Genomic DNA, 21,129 nt, shown 5'->3' with positions numbered 1-21,129 from the left:
CCCCGGACGCCGAGCACGCCGGCCCAGGAAGCGTCCCACCCCTTCCCAGTCCCCCGCCGGGCCGCGGTCCGTCCTCCCCGCGTCCCCCGGATCCTTGTGCCGCGCGCCGTGGGTTCCGTGTTGCTTCCTCCGCAGAGATGGCAGCCGCCGGAGAGACGGAAGCCTGGATGGACCGAGCCGTAGACATGGTGACTGTGCCCGGGGGGGGGGGGGAGGAAGGGGCGGTGCCAGAGAGGGGCAACTGCGCTCGCACCGTCACCGCTGCGGGCAGGAGGCGCCTCTGGCATCTTCGCCATAGGGTGCGCAGCAGGCTGCAGTCCTGGCCACTCTACCTGGGAGCAAGCCCCACTGACTACAGTGGGACTGACTTCTGAATAGACCTGCCTGGGCTTGGGCTCTCAGGCTGCAGTCCTACCCACACTTTCCTGGGAGTAAGCCCCATTGACTCTGATGGCACTTACTTCTGAGTAGACTTGCCTGTGCTCGGGCTCTGAGGCTGCAGTCCTACCCACACTTCCCTGGGAGTAAACCCCATTGACTCTAATGGGACTTCTGAGCAGATCTGCCTAGGATTGGGCTCTTAAGGCTGCAATCCTGTCCACTCTTACCTGGGAGTAAGCCCCATTAACTAGAATGGAAAGTACTTCTGAGTAGACACGTATAGGCTTGGGCTGCAAGGCTGCAGTCCTATCCACACTTTCCTGGGAGTAAGCCCCATTGACTAGAATGGAACTTACTTTACAGTAGGCATGCACAGGACTGGGCTCAAAGTCTTGAAGCTGCCACAAGGCTCTTAGTCCTAACAGAAAACATCCAACACGGGTATTTCTCTGGAACAGGAAGATTGTGGGAATGTCTGCAGAAGCAGGTTTTTCTCTCCGCTGCAGGACCAAATGCTTTCTGCTGTCCAAGTCCTCCAAGCCCCAGGAGCCCTACTGCTGCTTCTGCACTGCTTTCCACCTGATAGGCCCAGATGTCAGCCGCGTTCCCTGACCTTCTTGCACGCCACTTGCATTGACCTGGAAAATGGTCCTTTTGCACTAACTCAAGTGTTTCTCAGCCAGTGGTACTTGAGGTGGTGCCTGGTGGTACCCACTGGACCCCTCGATACCTGCTGCCTGGTAGTGAGACCAGGAAGGAGACACAACAAACTGGTAGGAGGCTCCTGGAAATAGAACGGTAGATGCAGGCAGGTGGCAGTGAAATGCAAGTATCTTGTGGTCTTGTGTCTGTTCTCTGAAGCATTTGATGGGCCACTGTGAGATACAGGAAGCTGGACTAGATGGGCCTTTGGCCTGATCCAGCAGGGCTCTTCTTATGTTCTTATGAGGCTTGGCTCAATGGGCAAAGCTCCAAAGCATTCTTTCCCGCTCTTGAAAAAGCCCTCCCATCCACCCTGAGCTTCTTACTAGAGTTTGTCATGTCGCATCTGGCCTCCCAACCCAGAAGTAAATGGCGATGATGTCATCGCCAATTTCTTCTGGTGGTATTTCAAATAGGTAGACCATGTGAAGTGGTACAGTATATGAATTAGTACATACATACATTAATTAATTTCATCCCAAAAGCTTACAATAACAGGACATGACCACAACGTATGTGTAAGTGTAGCATTCAAACTCAAGCATCTCCAACGTCTAGATCCCTTGCTAAGTCCTTTAAGGAATAGCCTCAGTGGTGTCCAATATATTCTAAAGAGTATTTTTTGCTGTATTAGGCATAATTTAAGATTTCTAGATATTGCTTGTGTATTCTTAAGTGCCACAGCCCATTACTCACCCAGGATAGGACAATCCAATTCAGAGTTCCATTTAGTTCGAAGTAAACGTGTATCAAACTTAGTACATGACATTAGATATTTATAAACAAATATTACTGGCTTCTTCATATCAACAGACTGCATAAGTATGTCTAAGAGTGGGGGAGTTTGTGAAGCAGATAATGCAGAGGGACCAAATTTAGAAACTAATAAATGTTGCAACTGTAAATATTGCCAGCTAGCAGACTTTGGAAGGTGATACTGTTCATTAAGTCTATCAAATGAGAAAAATTCCTGATCCTGATCAATAAGTTGATCTAATGTAAAAATTGCTCTTTCAGTCCAGCTCCTCCATAAAAAGATTCCCTATTAATCTCTAGATTCATCCATAACGTTAATCTGCAGTGGGAATAGGGATCAAATTCAAACTTCCATGCCATCATATTCCAAATATACCTAGCTGAGATTACTGTCACAGGTACTTGTCGATTATCGACATGTTTAGACCCCAGTGCTACCCATTTACACAATGGCGCTAACACAGACATTTCTAACACCACCCATGATGGTATCTACTATCTTGAAGACATCTATTATAGTGCCAGTTCCTAAGCAGACAGTAGTTGCTTCTCTCAGTGATTATCGACCTGTGGCTCTAACTTTGGTAATTATGAAGTGTTTTGAGAGGCTGATGTTGAAACATATTAAGTCTGGTCTTCCACCCACCTTGGATCCTTGTCAATTTGCATACAGGAGTAATAGGTCGAATGATGATGCCATCTCTATTTTTTTAAATACAGTCTTACAGTCATTTGGAACAACGGGGTACATAAGTACGGCTGTTATTTGTGGATTATAGTTCTGCTTTTAACACCATTCTACCTAGCAGGCTGTTTTTTTTAAAATGACTAGTTTGGGCATACAGCAAGACATTTGTCTGTGGATAAAGGACTTTTTGTCAAATAGGCCACAGTCAGTTAGGATGGGCTCTTATCATTCTTCCACCATGATATTAAATACAGGAGCTCTCCAAGGCTGTGTGCGCAGCCCCTTCCTCTATTTCCTGTATACACATGATTGTACCCCATCACATAACACCAATGAAATTATAAAATTTGCAGACGATACTACAGTGGTGGGGCTTGTTAGCGGGAATGATGAGTCTGCTTATAGGAAGGAGGTACAGGAGTTGTTATTGTGGTGCAAAGAAAATAATCTCTCAGTTAACATCAAAAAAACTAAAGAACTTATAATTGACTTCTGAAAAAAGAGGGATGTATACACACCATTATACATAAATGGTGAGGAGGTGGAGAGGGTTGCTAGTTTCAAATTCCTAGGTATTTACATCACAGAGGACCTCTCATGGACTATTAACACCAGCAAGTTGATAAAAAAGGCACAAAAGCAGTTATATTTTCTGAGGAAGCTTGGGAGGTTAAATTTGTCACAGCAGCTGCTTGTGTCTTACTATCATTGCACCACTGAGAGTGTCCTAACCTATGATATCTTGGTGGGATATCTGCAGGGGACAAAAAAGCTCTGCAGAGAATTATTAAGATCGCGCAGCACATCATCAACCTTCATCTACCAGCTTTGGAGGACATCTATACATCTCGCTGTCTGTAGAAGTCACATAGTATTCTGAGAGGGTATTCTGAGGAGCCGAGGGGCATCCGGTTTGGGACTCCTCATCCCTATGGGATGAGGATGGGAAGGTTAGAGAACAACAAGGCAAAGGCAGAGCAGGAGAAGAAATTGGGAAAGGTAGTGTGATGGGATGTGATAGACGGTTTGGCACAATGAGAGGATGTGGGGACAAAGGAGCGAATAAGCAGCCCATCCTGGGGCATTCTGTGTACAAATGCTTTTATGCGAATGCCCGAAGTCTACGAGCAAAGGTGGGAGAACTGGAATGTCTGGTGACAAGGGAAAACATTGACATAGTGGGCATAACGGAAACCTGGTGGAATGCGGAGAATCAGTGGGACACCGCAATCCCGGGCTATAAACTCTACAGGAGGGACAGGCAGGGGCGTGTTGGAGGTGGGGTGGCCCTTTATGTTAAGGAAGGGATAGAATCCAGCAAAGTAGAGATTGAAGGTGGGTCCGACTCCACCGTAGAATCTCTGTGGGTTAAATTACCAGGCTTGTGCAGCGATGTAATACTGGGGGCGTGCTATCGTCCTCCAGACCAGAAATTGGATGGGGACCTTGAAATGAGGAAACATATCAGGGAGGTGACAAGGAGGGACAGGGTTGTAATCATGGGGGACTTCAATTATTCTCATATTGACTGGGTCAATTTGTGTTCTGGTCACGATAAGGAAACCGGATTTCTTGACGTGCTAAATGACTGTGGCTTAGAGCAGCTAGTCACGGAGCCCACCAGAGGACAGGTGACTCTGGATTTAATATTGTGCGGTACGCAGGACCTGGTTAGAGATGTAAACGTTACTGAGCCATTGGGGAACAGTGATCATGCTGCGATCCGTTTTGACATGCACGTTGGGGGAAGAATACCAGGCAAATCTCTAACAAAAACCCTTGACTTCCGACAGGCAGACTTCCCCCAAATGAGGAGGCTGGTTAGAAGGAGGTTGAAAGGGAGGGTAAAAAGAGTCCAATCTCTCCAGAATGCATGGAGGCTGCTTAAAACAACAGTAATAGAGGCCCAGCAGAGGTGTATACCGCAAAGAAAGAAGGGTTCCAATAAATCCAGGAGGGTGCCCGCATGGCTAACCAGCCAAGTTAGAGAGGTTGTGAAGGGCAAGGAAGCTTCCTTCCATAAATGGAAGTCTTGCCCTAATGAGAAGAATAAAAAGGAACATAAACTGTGGCAAAAGAAATGTAAGAAGGTGATATGGGAGGCCAAGCGAGACTATGAGGAACGCATGGCCAGCAACATTAAGGGGAATAATAAAAGCTTCTTCAAATATGTTAGAAGCAGGAAACCCGCCAGAGAAGCGGTTGGCCCTCTGGATGGTGAGGGAGGGAAAGGGGAGATAAAAGGAGTCTTAGAGATGGCAGAGAAATTAAATGAGTTCTTTGCATCTGTCTTCACGGCAGAAGACCTCGGGCAGATACTGCTGCCCAAACAGCCCCTCCTGACCGAGGAGTTAAGTCAGATAGAGGTTAAAAGAGAAGATGTTTCAGACCTCATTGATAAATTAAAGATCAATAATTCACCGGGCCCTGATGGCATCCACCCAAGAGTTATTAAAGAATTGAAGAATGAAGTTGCAGATCTCTTGACTAAGGTATGCAACTTGTTCCTCAAAACGGCCACGGTGCCAGAAGATTGGATGATAGCAAATGTCATGCCTATTTTTAAAAAGGGAAAGAGGGGGGACCCAGGAAACTATAGGCTGGTCAGCCTAACATCCATACCGGGTAAGATGGTGGAATGCCTCATCAAAGATAGGATCTCAAAACACATAGACAAACTGGCCTTGCTGAGGGAGAGTCAGCATGGCTTCTGTAAGGGTAAGTCTTGCCTCACGAACCTTATAGAATTCTCTGAAAAGGTCAACAGACATGTGGATGTGGTAGAACCCATGGACATTATATATCTGGACTTTCAGAAGGCATTTGACACGGTCCCTCACCAAAGGCTACTGAAAAAACTCCACAGTCAGGGAATTGGAGGACAGGTCCTCTCATGGATTGAGAACTGGTTGGAGGCCAGGAAGCAGAGAGTAGGTGTCAATGGGCAATTTTCTCAATGGAGAGAGGTGAAAAGCGGTGTGCCCCAAGGATCTGTCCTGGGACCGGTGCTTTTCAACCTCTTCATAAATGACCTGGAGACAGGGTTGAGCAGTGAAGTGGCTAAGTTTGCAGACGACACCAAACTTTTCCGAGTGGTGAAGACCAGAAGTGATTGTGAGGAGCTCCAGAAGGTTCTCTCCAGACTGGCAGAATGGGCAGCAAAATGGCAGATGCGCTTCAATGTCAGTAAGTGTAAAGTCAAGCACATTGGGGCAAAAAATCAAAACTTTAGATATAGGCTGATGGGTTCTGAGCTGTCTGTGACAGATCGGGAGAGAGATCTTGGGGTGGTGGTGAACAGGTCGATGAAAGTGTCGACCCAATGTGCGGCGGCAGTGAAGAAGGCCAATTCTATGCTTGGGATCATTAGGAAGGGTATTGAGAACAAAACGGCTAATATTATAATGCTGTTGTACAAATCTATGGTAAGGCCACACCTGGAGTATTGTGTCCAGTTCTGGTCGCCGCATCTCAAAAAAGACATAGTGGAAATGGAAAAGGTGCAAAAGAGAGCGACTAAGATGATTACGGGGCTGGGGCACCTTCCTTATGAGGAAAGGCTACGGCGTTTGGGCCTCTTCGGCCTAGAAAAGAGACGCCTGAGGGGGGACATGATTGAGACATACAAAATTATGCAGGGGATGGACAGAGTGGATAGGGAGATGCTCTTTACACTCTCACATAACACCAGAACCAGGGGACATCCACTAAAATTGAGTGTTGGGCGGGTTAGGACAGACAAAAGAAAATATTTCTTTACTCAGCGTGTGGTTGGTCTGTGGAACTCCTTGCCACAGGATGTGGTGCTGGCATCTAGCCTAGACGCCTTTAAAAGGGGATTGGACAAGTTTCTGGAGGAAAAATCCATTATGGGGTACAAGCCATGATGTGTATGCGCAACCTCCTGATTTTAGAAATGGGTTATGTCAGAATGCCAGATGCAAGGGAGGGCACCAGGATGAGGTCTCGTTATCTGGTGTGCTCCCTGGGGCATTTGGTGGGCCGCTGTGAGATACAGGAAGCTGGACTAGATGGGCCTATGGCCTGATCCAGTGGGGTTGTTCTTATGTTCTTATGTTCTTAGAGACCCCTTCCATCTGGCTCATAAGTTCTTTGAACTGTTGCCTTTGGGTAGATGATACAGAACTATTAGAGCAGCACCACACGACTCCTGAACAGTTTTTATCCCACAGCCATAATTACGTTGAATAAGGTGATATAGTTGTTACCATGCTCCTGGGCATTATGTTCTGTTATACTGTTTTTATATTATGATGCATGTTGTATAAAACGTGTGGGTGAGTGTGTAGAGTGTGATTGTTGGAATTGTAGTATATATTTATGCTTGTATCTCAGGTGCATAAATTTTGTTGTGCTGTAGCACAATGACAATAAAGTTACTACTACTACTACTATTACTACTACTACTACTACTACTACTACTACTACTACTATCACTACTATCTCACTCTGCTGGTTATTCCATCTATTGCAGAAAGTTAGCAAGTATGCAAAATGGTACAGATTAAGGTTGGGAAGTCCAAACCCTCCCTCCTTATGTGACAATTGCATCTGTTTTAATGAAATCCTTGGTGTTGCAGAACCCCATAAAAACTTCCTAAACAAAATATAAAACTTATTAAAATGACTTTGTGGTATATACAAAAAAATTGCATGTAGTACATATATAATACGAGGAATAATATTCATTTTTAAAGTATTCACTTTTCCCCATAGAGACAGATTTAGGGATGTCCATTTATCAAGATCCAATGAGATATCAAGTATCAGCTTATCAAAATTCAATTTAATCATCTGCTTGATATCTCTGGGAATAAGAATTCCCAAATACCTAATAAACTCAGGACACCACCTAAACTTCCATACACTAAATATATCTTGCAAAATACTCTCTCCAAGAGGCAATACTTCAGATTTGCTCCAATTAATAGTGTAACCAGAAATATTACCAAAAATGTTAATAAGTTTCAGTAATTCGGGTATACACATGAGGGGGTCTGCAATAAATAACAATATATCATCAGCATACAAAACAATCTTAAATTCACTATTATTATATTTAACTCCTTGAATTCTGGAGTTTTGCCTAATTGCACAGGCAAGAGGCTCTAAACAGAGATTAAAGATTAGAGATTTTAATCTCTAAAAACATCAAGATTTTAAAAAGTTTGACCAAAAGTAGGATCAGCCCCCATGCACCTCACCCGGTGCAGCCCACACCCCTCTATCGATGTCATTGAGTGGAGGGGCTATCACAGATAAAGGAACATTTGTTCCCTTACCTTGGAGCTGCATTGCGGCTGCATCCATGCTGGAAAGTTGGATAGGATTGGGCTCAAAATATGCCCAACCATTGTTCTCTGATTGTGCTAGTTCTTTCCAGTCTTGTGACTCTAGGATATTGCTGTTCATGGCAGCATTCATGGCTCTTGTAGTCACACTACACTACAAATGCAGACTACTTCTCACCATGTTATGAGATTGTGAGCATGCATGCATTAAAACCGCTCAAACATGTACATTAACAACAAAAATGACTCAAAGAGAATTTTTTTCTGACTTTGCATTCTCCAGTTCTGTCCGCTGGCCAAGCGAACAAAATTCTAGACTAACAGGCAACTCTATTAGGGGGTCAAAAGCCACAGCAACCTCCAAATTTGTTCCTGTGAAATTAAAACATGTCACTGGTTCAGCATACAGTGTAAATGATTTAGTACAACTCTATTTCATTTTCAACTTGTGCTGTACAAGGTAACAACTTCATCCAAATCAAATGCCACCCACACCCTGTTTTGCTCCTGGTTCCTGCCTGGTTCCTTTACCCAAATATATTTTGGGAGATATACAACCATTTGTTATTATTTGTGATGTGGGCCGAGAATATAAAATCTGAATCCATTGTACAAACTCTTGAGGTATTCCAAATTTTGTGAGGCTAGATAGACTAAATTGCCATTGAACTCGGTCAAAAGCCTTCTCAGCGTCCAATGAGATAACAGCAGACTGATGTTTGTTTTTTTAATTTCAAAGTAATCAGATCTACTACTAATCGTAGATTATCAGCCCCTTATTGACCATGTATAAATCCAACCTGATCAGGATGTACAAGTGAAATAATATTATAAAGATAGTCCTACAGCAACCTTTAATTTTTATGGATATGTTTGTAATTCTTAATTATCCGTTATCTGAAGACTCACACCTGGACAATTGAAATGGACTCTCTGTGCACTGAAGGTAGCAAAAAGACTTATATTTCTTCATTGGAAGGAGAGATGCCAACTTACATATGCCCAATGGACGAATTGGATATATTACATTTATCAGTATTCAAGCAAATGGCCTATCGGCATCAACTGCGTATGGATTTATTTGAGGATATCTGGAGGCCATTCCTTGACATAATAACATAAACCACATGCAGTGTTGATATGTAGATACTCTGGTCATGTATGTGTATAAATATTTTTTTTCTTTCCCATTTTTAAAAAAAGTAATTCATTAGCACGTATCAATGTTATACTCTGTTTTTCTTTTTGTTTAGTTTAGTTTATGTAATATAATAAAATTCAGGGAAGAAAAAAAAACCGTGGAGGACAAACATTGAGAAACACTGCACTAACTGCCTCCATCACAGTAGGAGAGTAATTGGTCTGTGGAACTCCTTGCCACAGGATGTAGTGATGGCATCTGGCCTGGATGCCTTTAAAAGGGGTTCAGACAGATTTATAGAAGAAAAGTCCATCACAGGTTACAAACTGTGCAAGGGAGTGGCACCAGGATGCAGGTATCTTGTTGTCTTGGGTGCTCCCTGAGATGTCTCCCTGAGAAGCCATGATGTGTATGCGCAACCTCCTGATTTTAGAAATGGGTTATGTCAGAATGCCAGATGCAGGGGAGGGCACCAGGATGAGGTCTCTTGTTATCTGGTGTGCTCCCTGGGGCATTTGGTGGGCCGCTGTGAGATACAGGAAGCTGGACTAGATGGGCCTATGGCCTGATCCAGTGGGGCTGTTCTTATGTCTGTTGGGCCACGGTGAGATACAGGACACTGGGCCTGACCCATCAGGGCTCTTCTTACATTCTTATGAGAGGGTGGGGGAAGCAGTCAGGCGTTCCCTTGCATTGCAAGGCCCTTGCACCATGACCGGGAACTGCTGTGCTGCCTTGGGCAGAGGATGCTGAGGAGGAGCTGAGGTGGGAAGCAGCAAGCGAGGCAACCCCGGGCTCTGAGACTCTCCACACCTTCCAGGGAGTAAGTCCCATTAACTATAAAGGGACTGACTTCTGAGTAGGCAGGCAGGCATTCTCCTGGGTGCTGAGGGGATATTTTTGTAAGGTGTATTTTTGGACATGAATGACTGTGGATTATTGTACATTAAAAAAAAGAAAAGAAAAGACCTACCCCCAAAATAAGACCTAGTGCAGGGGTGTCAAACATAAGACCCGGGGGCCGGATGCGGCCCCCGGAAGCTTTTTATCCAACCTTCAGGGTCTCAGCTGCTGAGCAGTGCTGTTACAGCAGCCCACATGAAAATTGGGCTTTCCCATATCTTGAAATATAACCAAGATTTGTGTATTTTCTCTTCTGTCATTTGCAGTTAATGAGAACAAAGTGCTGATTTCTGGCCATAAGCTGCTTAATGATGTCACTTTCTGGTTAATGACGTCACTTACGGCCTCAGCAGGCATTCTGAATGCTAACTGTGGCCCTCTGTGTGAAACGAGTTTGACACCCCTGACCTAGCGTGTTTTTTGGAGCAAAAAAAAATAAATATATGACAGTGTCTTATTATCAGGGAAACACAGTAGTAAAAATACAAATATTTTAATATCATAAATAAAAATAAAAAACATGCTGTGACTTGTCTGCCTCCCTGGACTTATTTGTTCCCCCCAGTGGCTCAACGATATATGTTAGACCTTCCCTTGGTTTTTGTTTTATGTGTCACTGTTTAATGTTAAAATTAATATTTTTAATGTTCTTTTGTTGCTTTTTCTTCTGTTATGATGCTTTGTATTTTATTATGGAGCTTTGTAAGCCAACTTGGGCATTTGTTTCGGCATGGGAAAGGCAAGATATAAATGTCTCAAAGAAATAAAGGAAGACTATTATATAATCATAAAAATATTCCCACAGGTAAGCTTGTATATCAAACTAAGGACAGAAAATTGTATTTTAATATGGTCAGATAAATCAGTTGTTCGCTTAAGTTAGAGAGACACCTTCCGATATAGAAATTTAAGCAAATAGTGAATCTATCTCAGCTGCGCAGATTACTCTGAACTCTGAGACAAAAGCCCTAAATTCAAATCTGTTTTGTCCTGAAAGCTTATTGTGGTTGAACCACATGAAAAGTATAGGATGTTCTCCTGTTTACTCTTAAGTGCAGTGCAGTGCAGATCTATCAGTGACAACTATATTCCTCTGAAACCACAAGTGATGTTCTCCATGGAAGTGAAGAAAATCCTGCCGTTTTATCAGACCCAGGGCGAATGACTCAGGGCCCAATCCTATCCAACTTTCCAGCACCGGTGCAGCTGCAATGCAGCCCCAAGGTAAGGGAACAAATGTTCCCATACCTTGTGGAGGCCTCTGCCTCCCCAACGCAGGAAGCAGTGCATACCCCACTGGCACAGCAGCAAAGGCACTGGAAAATTGGATAGGACTGAGCCCTCAGGTATCATCCAATATCACAATAAACATTAAGGACATTAAGGTGGTATAAACTCTCAGGTTCTTGTTTTGTGGTAGGTATGCCATGGGCCTGCGATTGCAGTGACAGAAAATGCATCCTTGACGAATTTTGTTATCCATTCTCCCACAGCTCACATCCCTGGATTAGGGATGTTCTTTTCTTATGAGTGTGTCTGCTTATGGTCAGTCCATTAAATAGGGAATCTTTTGTGTTGAAATGCTTGTTTAATGCTGGTATTGTGAGTGGAGGAGAATGTCATTGAGGGTGCAATCCTAACCAACTTTCGAGCACCATCCTAAGGACAATGCAGCTCTGAGATAAAGGAACAAACATTCCCTTACCTTGAGGGGGGTCCCCATGACTGCCCCCCAACTGCAGGATACAGCATATACTCCATTGGCATATATCCTCTGACAGCTATGTCAGAGCTGGAAAGTTAGTTAGAATTTGGGCCTGAATGTACTTTGCTACTCAGTATACAATTAATGATGAAGCAGACTCAGAAAACTCCTGACATTAGTCGTGCTGTGCTTTTTATGTCCAACAGGCTAAAGAAGCACTAAAAAATGGTGAAGTACCTGTTGGCTGTCTAATGGTCTACAATAATGAGATCATTGGGAAAGGAAAGAATGAAGTGAATGAAACAAAAAATGTAAGTTGTAAACAAATGTAAGACACTCCTTTAAAAATAAAATTAAAAAAAAATGCTTAAGTTGGTATATTGTCTTGAGCTATTGCCACTTCTGTGAATTTTATGTGCTTTGGTGTTCCTTTTGTTGGAAGTTAAATGTGAAAAGTACTGTATTTTTAGTAGTTGTCCCTCAGCTCTTCAACATCCTAAGGGAGATTTACTTGTAACTCTCCTTATATAGCTTTGGGAAGATCATGACAATTTTTCATTTTTGCAAGACATTCAAGTGTTCAGGAAGTGTTCAGCCCTGATCTGTGACTATTGGCAAGTACTAATTTTTGGATGGCAAGTACTGCTTTGGATGGTTTTGTCTCGTGTTCTATATGTTGTTTTATTGATTTTTTAATTTTTTTTTAACAAGTTAGCCTTATAGTGCAGGCGGGCCCTGGTTTCCATGGATCTGGTATCTGCGGTTTTGGTTATCCACAGATACCAGGGACTCACTCCAAACTTGTTCAGAATATTTTTAAAAAGCCCCCAGTAACTTGCCTGATAGTTGTGCAGCATTTTTGCTGTGTTTTCACAGTTCCAGACACTCTTTTCGGCCTCTTCTGGGCCACGTGGAAGCCCTTGTCTCCACCCAGCTTCACCCCAGAATGCATTGCAAGACCAGAACTAGTTCTGTCACAGAAGCAAGGTCTACCTCGCATTTTACCCATTGGGTACACCTGCCTTCCACTTTGACCTCCGGAGGCCGAGATGGGGATGACTCTAGCACATGTGTCCAAGAAGGAGTACAAGGAGGTCAGTTCAAATTTGGATTTTTTCTCCCTGGTAAGACAGGTCTAGAACCCTTTCTCAAGTGTGCTCTTGTGGGTAGAGGATGTGCTCTTTAGGACCCTTGCAGTACGGCTGGGAAAGAGGTGCCCTCTGTGTGAGATGCGCTGCCTGATGGGTAGCACATCCTCACACTTTCAAGACATGTGCATTACATGTTCCCTTTCACAGTGTATCTGTTTTTGTGCTGCATTTTTGCCATTACTGTGAATAAGGGTGCTAAAGAATGGAAAATGAAAAAAAAAACATATTGGAAAACTGGGAAAACAGGTGAAACATGAGAGAGTTGTTCATAGTTTGCAACTGAAGCTTGTGGTAAACCTCATTGTGTGATACTATAACTTCTTAAACATGTTCATCATTGACTTTAATACTTTATTCCTGCTGTGTAATGTTGTCATTAAATGTTACTTATTTTGTTTTTCTGTGTCACGCAACATTTTCCTTTTGCTATTAGTCATTTAGGGTGATTTTGAGATGAACTTGAAATGGCTTTGGAACAAGTTAGAATTTTTCCCATTGAATTAATGTAAATGTAATCCAAATGTTCACTATAAGGGCTGTTTTCAGAAACAGATTAGGTATGTATAAGGAGGGAAAGGTGTATTCATTCTTTGTTACAGTTGTAGAGGTATTTATTCATTCCTGCTTTTGGAGATTGCCAGTTCATCTCTGGAGAAGATTACACATCAAACATACACGACAAATTCACTTACAAGAATGGGTTAGGAAGCTCTCTTGGAAAAAAGATGGTCAGAACGTTAGCCGCTCTGGCATCTCCTCTCCCCTGTGCAACCTTGCACAGAGCAATGAATACAGAGCAGACACTGAGAAGGCTTTTAGAGTGTATGCAGATGGTGCTAGCTCTAGGATGGGTTGAAAGATGAACACTTACTGGAGTGCTTCATGGTATTCATGGCATCTGCTGGGCATGACCTTTTGGAGGACTAGGTGAAATTTACATTCAAATGCAAGATTGTATTTATATAACTGACTTATAGATTCAGTAGAAATTGGTAACTATTTATTTATTTAATTTACTATATTTCTATCCTGTCTTTCTCCCTGAAGGGACCCAAGGTGGCTTACAGCATAGTTTAAGCACCAAAAACATAAATCACAATTAACACAAATTAAAACATTAAAACCATCACAACTAAAAACATCTTAAAAAATAGCAAGCGGACATTACTACAATAAAAAGATATTTCTTATCAATTGCATCTATTCAGGTCTTTATTTTGAGTAGCACATTTTAAATCTGCCAGACACTTAACCTTTTCTCTTTTATTTGGGTCATTGTTTTATCATCGTTAAATGATAAAATAGCAAGTGGAGTTCAGTGAGATGCACAGCCTCCCCCTCTCTAAACTAAATAGCCATCGATACTGGGGATACATACAGGTTTCTCTTATCAAAACACATTTTCCATTTTATAACTAAATTCAACAGAAGTATTAGCTAGTGTCAGTGGCAAAATACTGATGTTCAGTTCAGCCTAGGAACACTTTTAAATATTTCTAATTGGAAGTGACTAGAGATTGCATCTGTGAGCTTGCCTAAAGCTTTTGCAAGTGAGACAGTCTCCTGTGTGTTCCTTGGAGTTCTAATGACTTGTTGGTCTCATTTCCTCCCTAATGTTTATTCATAGACTGAGTTGGTTCAAAATAAGAAAGTAGATTATCTGACATGGTTAGGGTTTTGGTTGTAGCTGGGCATTTCTTCTTTCAAATAACCATGGTCTCTCTGCCCCCCACCCCATGTCCTTGCCCTTAAAAGAAATCTGTGTAATGCTTTTATTTGTTGTTCCTGGGATATTTTTAATGGCAAGTTAATTTATCATTCCTTAACAAGAGGTAAAGGGAAAACAGAATTCCTTTTGGGTGTGAGTTACCTTAATATAAAATGTTGATGAGGAATAACTTTTTGATTAAAAAAAAACAAAAACTTCATGTTTTTCTATTTTAGTGATGAGACATTATTCTTTTCAAACTACATTTTATGAGTGCAATGGCCTTGTTTTACTCGTATATGGTTTTGTTTGCTAATGGTTTTGGCTGCAGTGAGATGTTACCACATTATGTCATCAGGGTTGGTCATTGTGGATCTTCTGTGATAAAGAAAAATTTAAGATAAAGATAATAAGCATAATGACAAACCCCAGAAAGGTGAAAAATGCACACACACACATTCACATAGAAGTTAAGTATACCGGGATCTTCTCCGTAGAAGAATATAAATAGTGTGCCCAGATCCTGGAACTCACATATTGTTGTTGTTTTTAAGCAATACTAGGGGTGGATTCAGACATGAATCTTTATTGATGTGATGAGTGTATAAACAGATTGCAGGCAATTGGCATCATCCACCCCTTCTGGGGTGTGTGTGTGTGTATCATTTATTAACAGAATTCCAGGAGATAGTTAGCTGTGATCACAGAATCATAGTCAGAAGGTACACATAAGGTTGTCTAGTCCAACCTCCTGCCTGTAGCTGGAAACCTTCCTAGAGCATCTCCAGCAGGTGCCTGTTGAGTCTCTGCTTGGAGATTTCCAGTGAGGGGGAGTCCACCATCTTCCTCAGCAATCTATTCCACTGTCAAACTGCCCTTACCATGTCTTGCCACTCGTCTATAATATGTTTAGAGCTTGCACATGAGCTGTTGTGATGCAAAAAGTCCATGGTAGCTTCACCTTCTTGTTTTATTCAGGTGTCTGGAGAATTTCAAGCCAGCTGTTGCAGTATAATTCATTTATGGACCAGAAAGGATGACAGGTTTTGAAACCTTGGAAGCTGCCTTAGCATATATTGTCTTTCAACTGAGTAGAGAGCTAATTTTCTGTTGGGTTGCTTCTTCCCTTCAGTCCAGCACATTGCCATTTGGTATACATAGCTAGTGTTCTTCTTCCTGTTTCCTTGTAGGCTACTCGCCATGCAGAAATGGTGGCAATTGATCAGGTCATAGACTGGTGTCGTCAGCACAAGAAGGACCCCAAGGAAGTGTTTCTCCACACTGTGTTATATGTCACTGTTGAGCCCTGCATAATGTGCGCGGCTGCCCTACGTGTGATGAGTATCCTTTGTAAGATAATTCACAGCTGTGTCACTTTCAGCATGTGCACTGCTTGCTAACAGGGTTGTGGAAATGTTTGTGTCTTAAGTTCTGTGTGGAGATTTATCTATTGAAAAACTATGGGCAGAAAATTTCATTTAGCTAGTCTTGGCATGTAGGAAATAGATACTGCACAAGGCAAGTCTTATCATAAGGCAGATGATGTGCTCTGCCTCTGGCATCAGATTTCAGAATTGCCAATAAAGGGCAGGAAAAGTAAATTTTTAATATTTTTTAACTCTGTGGTTTGCATTTTCTGCTTTGTGTATAAAATAGGCAATCTCTACCTCTGAGACAGGGGATTTCATAAAAATGGGTGATTATACTCACTTTTAAGTAGATGGAAGCCTTGTGTTGGAGCCAGAAGAGCAAAAATGGGTGAGAGAAGTTTTGTCTGGGATATTATGAATTTCGTAATAAATGCATCTGTGGAATGGAGGCTTTATGATGTTTGTAAGGCAGGAGGGAGGAATGAATTTGAAAGTGAAGGCACATGGTAATACAGCTAGATAATAAAATCGGGATAATGCTAATCTGTGTGCTTTCTTCTCCTGGTCTAGTTAATACCTTAATTTATCTATATAAATCCCACTGGTTGTATATGGTTGCCAGAATGAGCGATTTGGAGGCTGTGGTTCGGTTTTGAGCATCTCTTCTGCTGCTTTAATGGACACAGGGGAACCATTTCAGGTGAAACACTTTGTTCTTGTGCTCTTAAAAGCTTTATGAAAAGGTATGCAAAAAACACATGTAGTTGGGATTGTACAATCCTATATGGTGAGATGTTCTTGCAGTACTTTACTTCTGCGACTACCACTGAAAAGACTCAATGCCACTGAGTCTTCTCCAGTAACAGTTTGGAGCTAAGTCCTGTTTACTTACTGCTGAAGGATTCAACAACTGGGGTGTCATTAATGAACCAACAACTTGAGGTTTAAGATATGGATCAGCCACTTGATCGTTGGATCGTATGGATCGTTCTACACTGAAATGCTGTGTGCTTCCTAATGTTTTGTAACATGTGGAATGAAGAGCAAAGAGGAATTGCTACATTAGTAGTAATCAAAATGGGCTCATAATTGTGTAGAACTGGAGAAGCTAAGTGGACGTGAATCTAATCATTGCATGACCACTAGGAATTCCATGTTCCCATGTAAGCTGTGAACTTTCAGAAATGAAAGTCAGGATACAAGCATATTTCATTTTAAAAAATGAATGGACACGGAGTGTCTATTATGCTATAATTCACATATGTACTGCAGATGGTGTACACAGAAGCAGTTGCTTGACCCAGGGCCCAATCTTAACCAATTTTCCAGCCCTGATGCAGCCACAGTGCTACACCAAGGTAAGGGAACAAATGTTCTGTTACCTTGAGGAGGCTTCCTCGACTGGCCCCCAATTGCAGGAGCTTGCACATGCCCTTTGGCATGGCTGCATTGGCACTGGAAATTTTAATAGGATTGGGGCCTCAGGGCCTAATCCTACCCAACTTTCCAGTGTTGGTGCAACTGCAATGCAGCCCTGAGGAAAGGGAACAAATGTTCCCTTACCTGGAGGAGGCCTCCATGGCTGTTCCCCTACTGCAGGATGCAGCGCATGCCTCGTTGGCATGGCTGCATCAGTGCTGGGAAATTGGATAGAATTTGGCCCTCAGTTTTTTTGCCCAACGTTGCATATACACAACAGGGACCAAATGTGTACACCTGTGGACCGGGCAAAAATGGGTTAATTAATTAGTTAAGGAATTAGACCAGGTGATCAAAATGTTCCCCATTGGTGTCTATACACCACTGACATTGTTGAAGGGATCTACAGGCGTCCACCAATGTATGTGCTAGGATGGTTCCACACATCTCTTCAACTGCTTCCCTTAGATGTTTGAGAATTGCAGGTTTTCTGTGATGAAGTATGTATGAATTAGAGCTCAATAAAATGTATGTACATTTTTTGGAGACACCTTCTATATATAGCTACATTATATGAAGACATCTATGGAACAAAGTAAACCCACAGTGGTCAGAAGCAATCATAGGAGCAGATTCAAATGTCCGTGAACTGAGGAAAAAGTCAACAAAAAGAGTATCCTGATATTTAGCCTAGTGATGACACTTCAGATCTATCTTGTGTCAACTGTGTGAGAAGGAAAAAAATGTTTTCAGATATTTCACTTACATTCATAAGCAATTGCAGTGGATGACTTTGTAGCAAGCATCCCTTTATGTAGGCGTTTGCTTTTAAATTTGGACACTTACTGAAAGCATCCTGCTTAGTGTACCATGTGTGTTTGTTCTGTTGCTTTCATTCACACATTTCAAGGAGTAAATGTTGCTAGAGAATGACTTGTGGGTGGAATAAGTTGTAATATAGCTCAATTATTTTGATGGGCTGAGGAAGTCTTGGCAGCTAGCGGAAAATCACAGTTATGAAGATTTTGGCAGAAACACATAGGTAAGGAGGTAAACACAATGTTATATTCAGTGACCTAGTTCTTGCAATCAACAGATGAGGTTGGTATACCTGTATGTACAACTGTAAGTATGAAGGCTGTGGGATGGGTAGCTACTCCAGACAAAAAAAAATTCCTATCCATAGAAATTTGGGTGGCAGGGACAAGAGTTTCTCTTGATCTCTATTTTTATGCATTCAGAGGCTTTGGGAACCCTGCAGAGGCATCCATGGGCTCCCCACACCTGCCCCCCCCAGGAGGCCAGCACTGCCAAAAGTAGGTTTAAAACCCCCCTTTTCATTTCCAGCAGCAGTGTGATCCTGGTGATCAAGTCGGTGCATTTTCTCCTATGCAAAGATTTAGGTGGTTCCCGACTTCCAAGAAGTTCGGGAACCATTGATTTAGAGCTTTGGGGAGCCATAGTATTGGGCGATAGTATTACAGAGAAAGATTTTGTTTAAAGTAACAATTCAGACAGGGTTTGTTGTAGGGCTTCATTGAACTTCATTGAACAGTGTAGGATTTCACTGAACTTCTCAGGAATAACAGTTTTAAGATTTGAACAGACCTTGTTTCCAATAGCTGCAAATTTGGCTATGAGCATGCTGCATTTGGCTGCAAAATGATTGGTCAGTGCAAACTGTGAAGCACAGGGGGCCCAGTCCTATCCAACTTTCGAGCACCAGTGCAGCTGCAATGCAGGCCTGAGGTAAGGAAACAACTGTTTCCATACCTTGATGAAGTCTCTGTGACTGCCTCCCCACCATAGGATACAGTGCATGCCCTATTGGCATAGCTGCACTGGCACTGGAAAATTGGATAGGATTGGGCCCAGAGTCATTCATGTTAGGGCAGCTATGATGTAGTGGTCTAGTGTTCCATTTCTAAGCAGTAACATAAGAAGAAACCCACTGGATCAGACCCTACCCATCTAATCCAGCATCCTGTTTCTTATAGGGACTGGCCAGATTCTTCTGGTAAGCTGACAGTTGAGACATAGACAATACCAATCCTTTGTCTGTTGTTACTAGCGTCTGATACTAGTGTCTGTCTTGCTTTTGGATGGTCTATTTAGTTTTCATGGATAATATCTGTTGACTGACCTATCTTATAAAACAGCACCCCCTCCCCCAACCTTGTGGAGCCTGTGGGCACTTGTGGAGTTCTGAGAAGGGGAAGGCAGGTGTGTACAACCTTAAGAATTTGAGTTAGTGAGGACAGAAACAGAAAGCAAAAACTTGGGAAGATGCCCTAGCAATTCTCCACACCTCACTAGTAAGAACTGTGGGTGGGTTTAAACTACTGTACTGGTCAAACCCAAGAAGTCATTGCTGTGAGGGCAGAAGCCACTTCTGTTGAAGTTCTTTATGCTGCATAGATATTAAAGATGCAAAAGTTCTCTTTTGGGTCAGGAACTTGGTAAATTCTAATGCCAACATAGCTTCACTTGGGATGTCTTTGTGAACAATATGTTATCTTCCCTGAAGTGTGTAGCTGGTTATCGATCTGAAGAAGCTGTGGAAATGCTGAAAACCTTTTACAGGCAAGAAAATCCAAATGGTAAGTTTCATTATTATTCTAATTAAACTTAGTACTTACATCTTTGAATATTAATGGCTCTCTCTCTCTCTCTCTCTCTCTCTCTCTCTCTCTCTCTCTCTCTCTCTCTCTCTTTGTGGCAGCACCAAAATCAAAAGTTCGAAAAAAGGAATGCAGTAAATGACTAGTTGTGGTGTATAGTAAGCTGAAGCTAGAAGAATAACAACTCCTTGAAAGACCTGTACAATCCTATTCTTCTTCTGGTCTCTGGATAACTAGCACTAAGATGAGGAGAAAGTCTTTTCTATGCAATAATGTGTCACCTGTGGTTTTTGGAAGCTAAAATAATATAAAATGGACAAATATAGCTTCTGGTTAAAATTCCTCCCCTCTCTGTGGGGGGGAGGAATAGAAAGTGGAGAGCATCCTTTAAGTGCTAGTAGTCTAGAGGGAACTGCTATAACCATACCAGTTTTAAACTTAAGTAGAGGTAGATCAATTCTCATGACTTTTCCTGCTGTGGCAGCTGTGCTTTGCACTGGGTTTCAGGCGCTGGTGTTCCACACGACAAGATTGAGGCCAGTGATGTACACAGAACAATGTGTGTATTGACTCCTGGCAGGTTAGTCAGACTATTTAGGGCCCAATCCTTTCTCCAGCACTGATGCAGCCCCAAGATAAGGAAACAAACATTCCCTTACCTTGGGGAGGCTTCCGAAATTGGCCCCCACTGTAGGATGAAGCACACGCTCTATTGGCACAGCTGCATCGGCCCTGGAAAGTTGGATAGGATTGAGCCCTTAAGGTCCAATCCTATCCAATTTTCCAGTACCAGTGCTGCTGTGCCAATGTGGCATGCACTGCATCTTGTGGTGGGGCAGCAGTCACAGAGGACTCCTTAAGGTATGGGAACATTTGTTCCTTTACCTTGGGGCTGCATTGCGGCTGCACCGGTGCTGGAAAATTGGATAGGATTGGGCCCTTAGTCAGCTCTGATCTCAGCAGCGTACTAAAACAGAATATGTTCTGAGTTCCGGTTCCCCCACATTCAGCTGCAGGACTGCACTCCATTCATGGTGCCAGCAAGTGGGAATGAGTGGAATCAGTGATGGCCAGGCTGGAAGCTGTCATGAGAACCAGCCCTATGAGTGCTAAAATTACCACTGCAAGCAGGAGAGAGAGAGCTGCTTTTGTAAAAATAGAAAACTACCTAGAAAATTCAAGTCTGATATAACTATTATTTATCAGATAAAAATAGAAAAATATGTTTCTAAAGGGTTACAGATGAAGTACTTCTGCACCTATGTTTACTGT

General features: G+C 42.5%; 1 protein-coding gene across 1 annotated transcript; it reads left to right on the top strand.

Annotated features, from left to right (window-relative positions):
- The first annotated feature begins 113 nt into the window (after nt 1–113).
- ADAT2 (adenosine deaminase tRNA specific 2) lies at nt 114–20,584 on the top strand. Its single transcript, XM_066611263.1, has 6 exons — nt 114–188; nt 11,795–11,899; nt 15,638–15,788; nt 16,411–16,517; nt 19,764–19,836; nt 19,959–20,584. The coding sequence occupies exons 1-6, from the start codon at nt 138–140 to the stop codon at nt 19,997–19,999; spliced, it is 528 nt and encodes a 175-aa protein (XP_066467360.1). The 5' UTR covers nt 114–137; the 3' UTR covers nt 20,000–20,584.
- The last annotated feature ends 545 nt before the right edge of the window (nt 20,585–21,129 follow it).

This window comes from Tiliqua scincoides, chromosome 1, assembly GCF_035046505.1.
Source record: "Tiliqua scincoides isolate rTilSci1 chromosome 1, rTilSci1.hap2, whole genome shotgun sequence".
NCBI classification, from domain to species: Eukaryota; Metazoa; Chordata; class Lepidosauria; order Squamata; family Scincidae; genus Tiliqua; species Tiliqua scincoides.
This window is presented reverse-complemented; position numbering and strand designations above follow the sequence as displayed.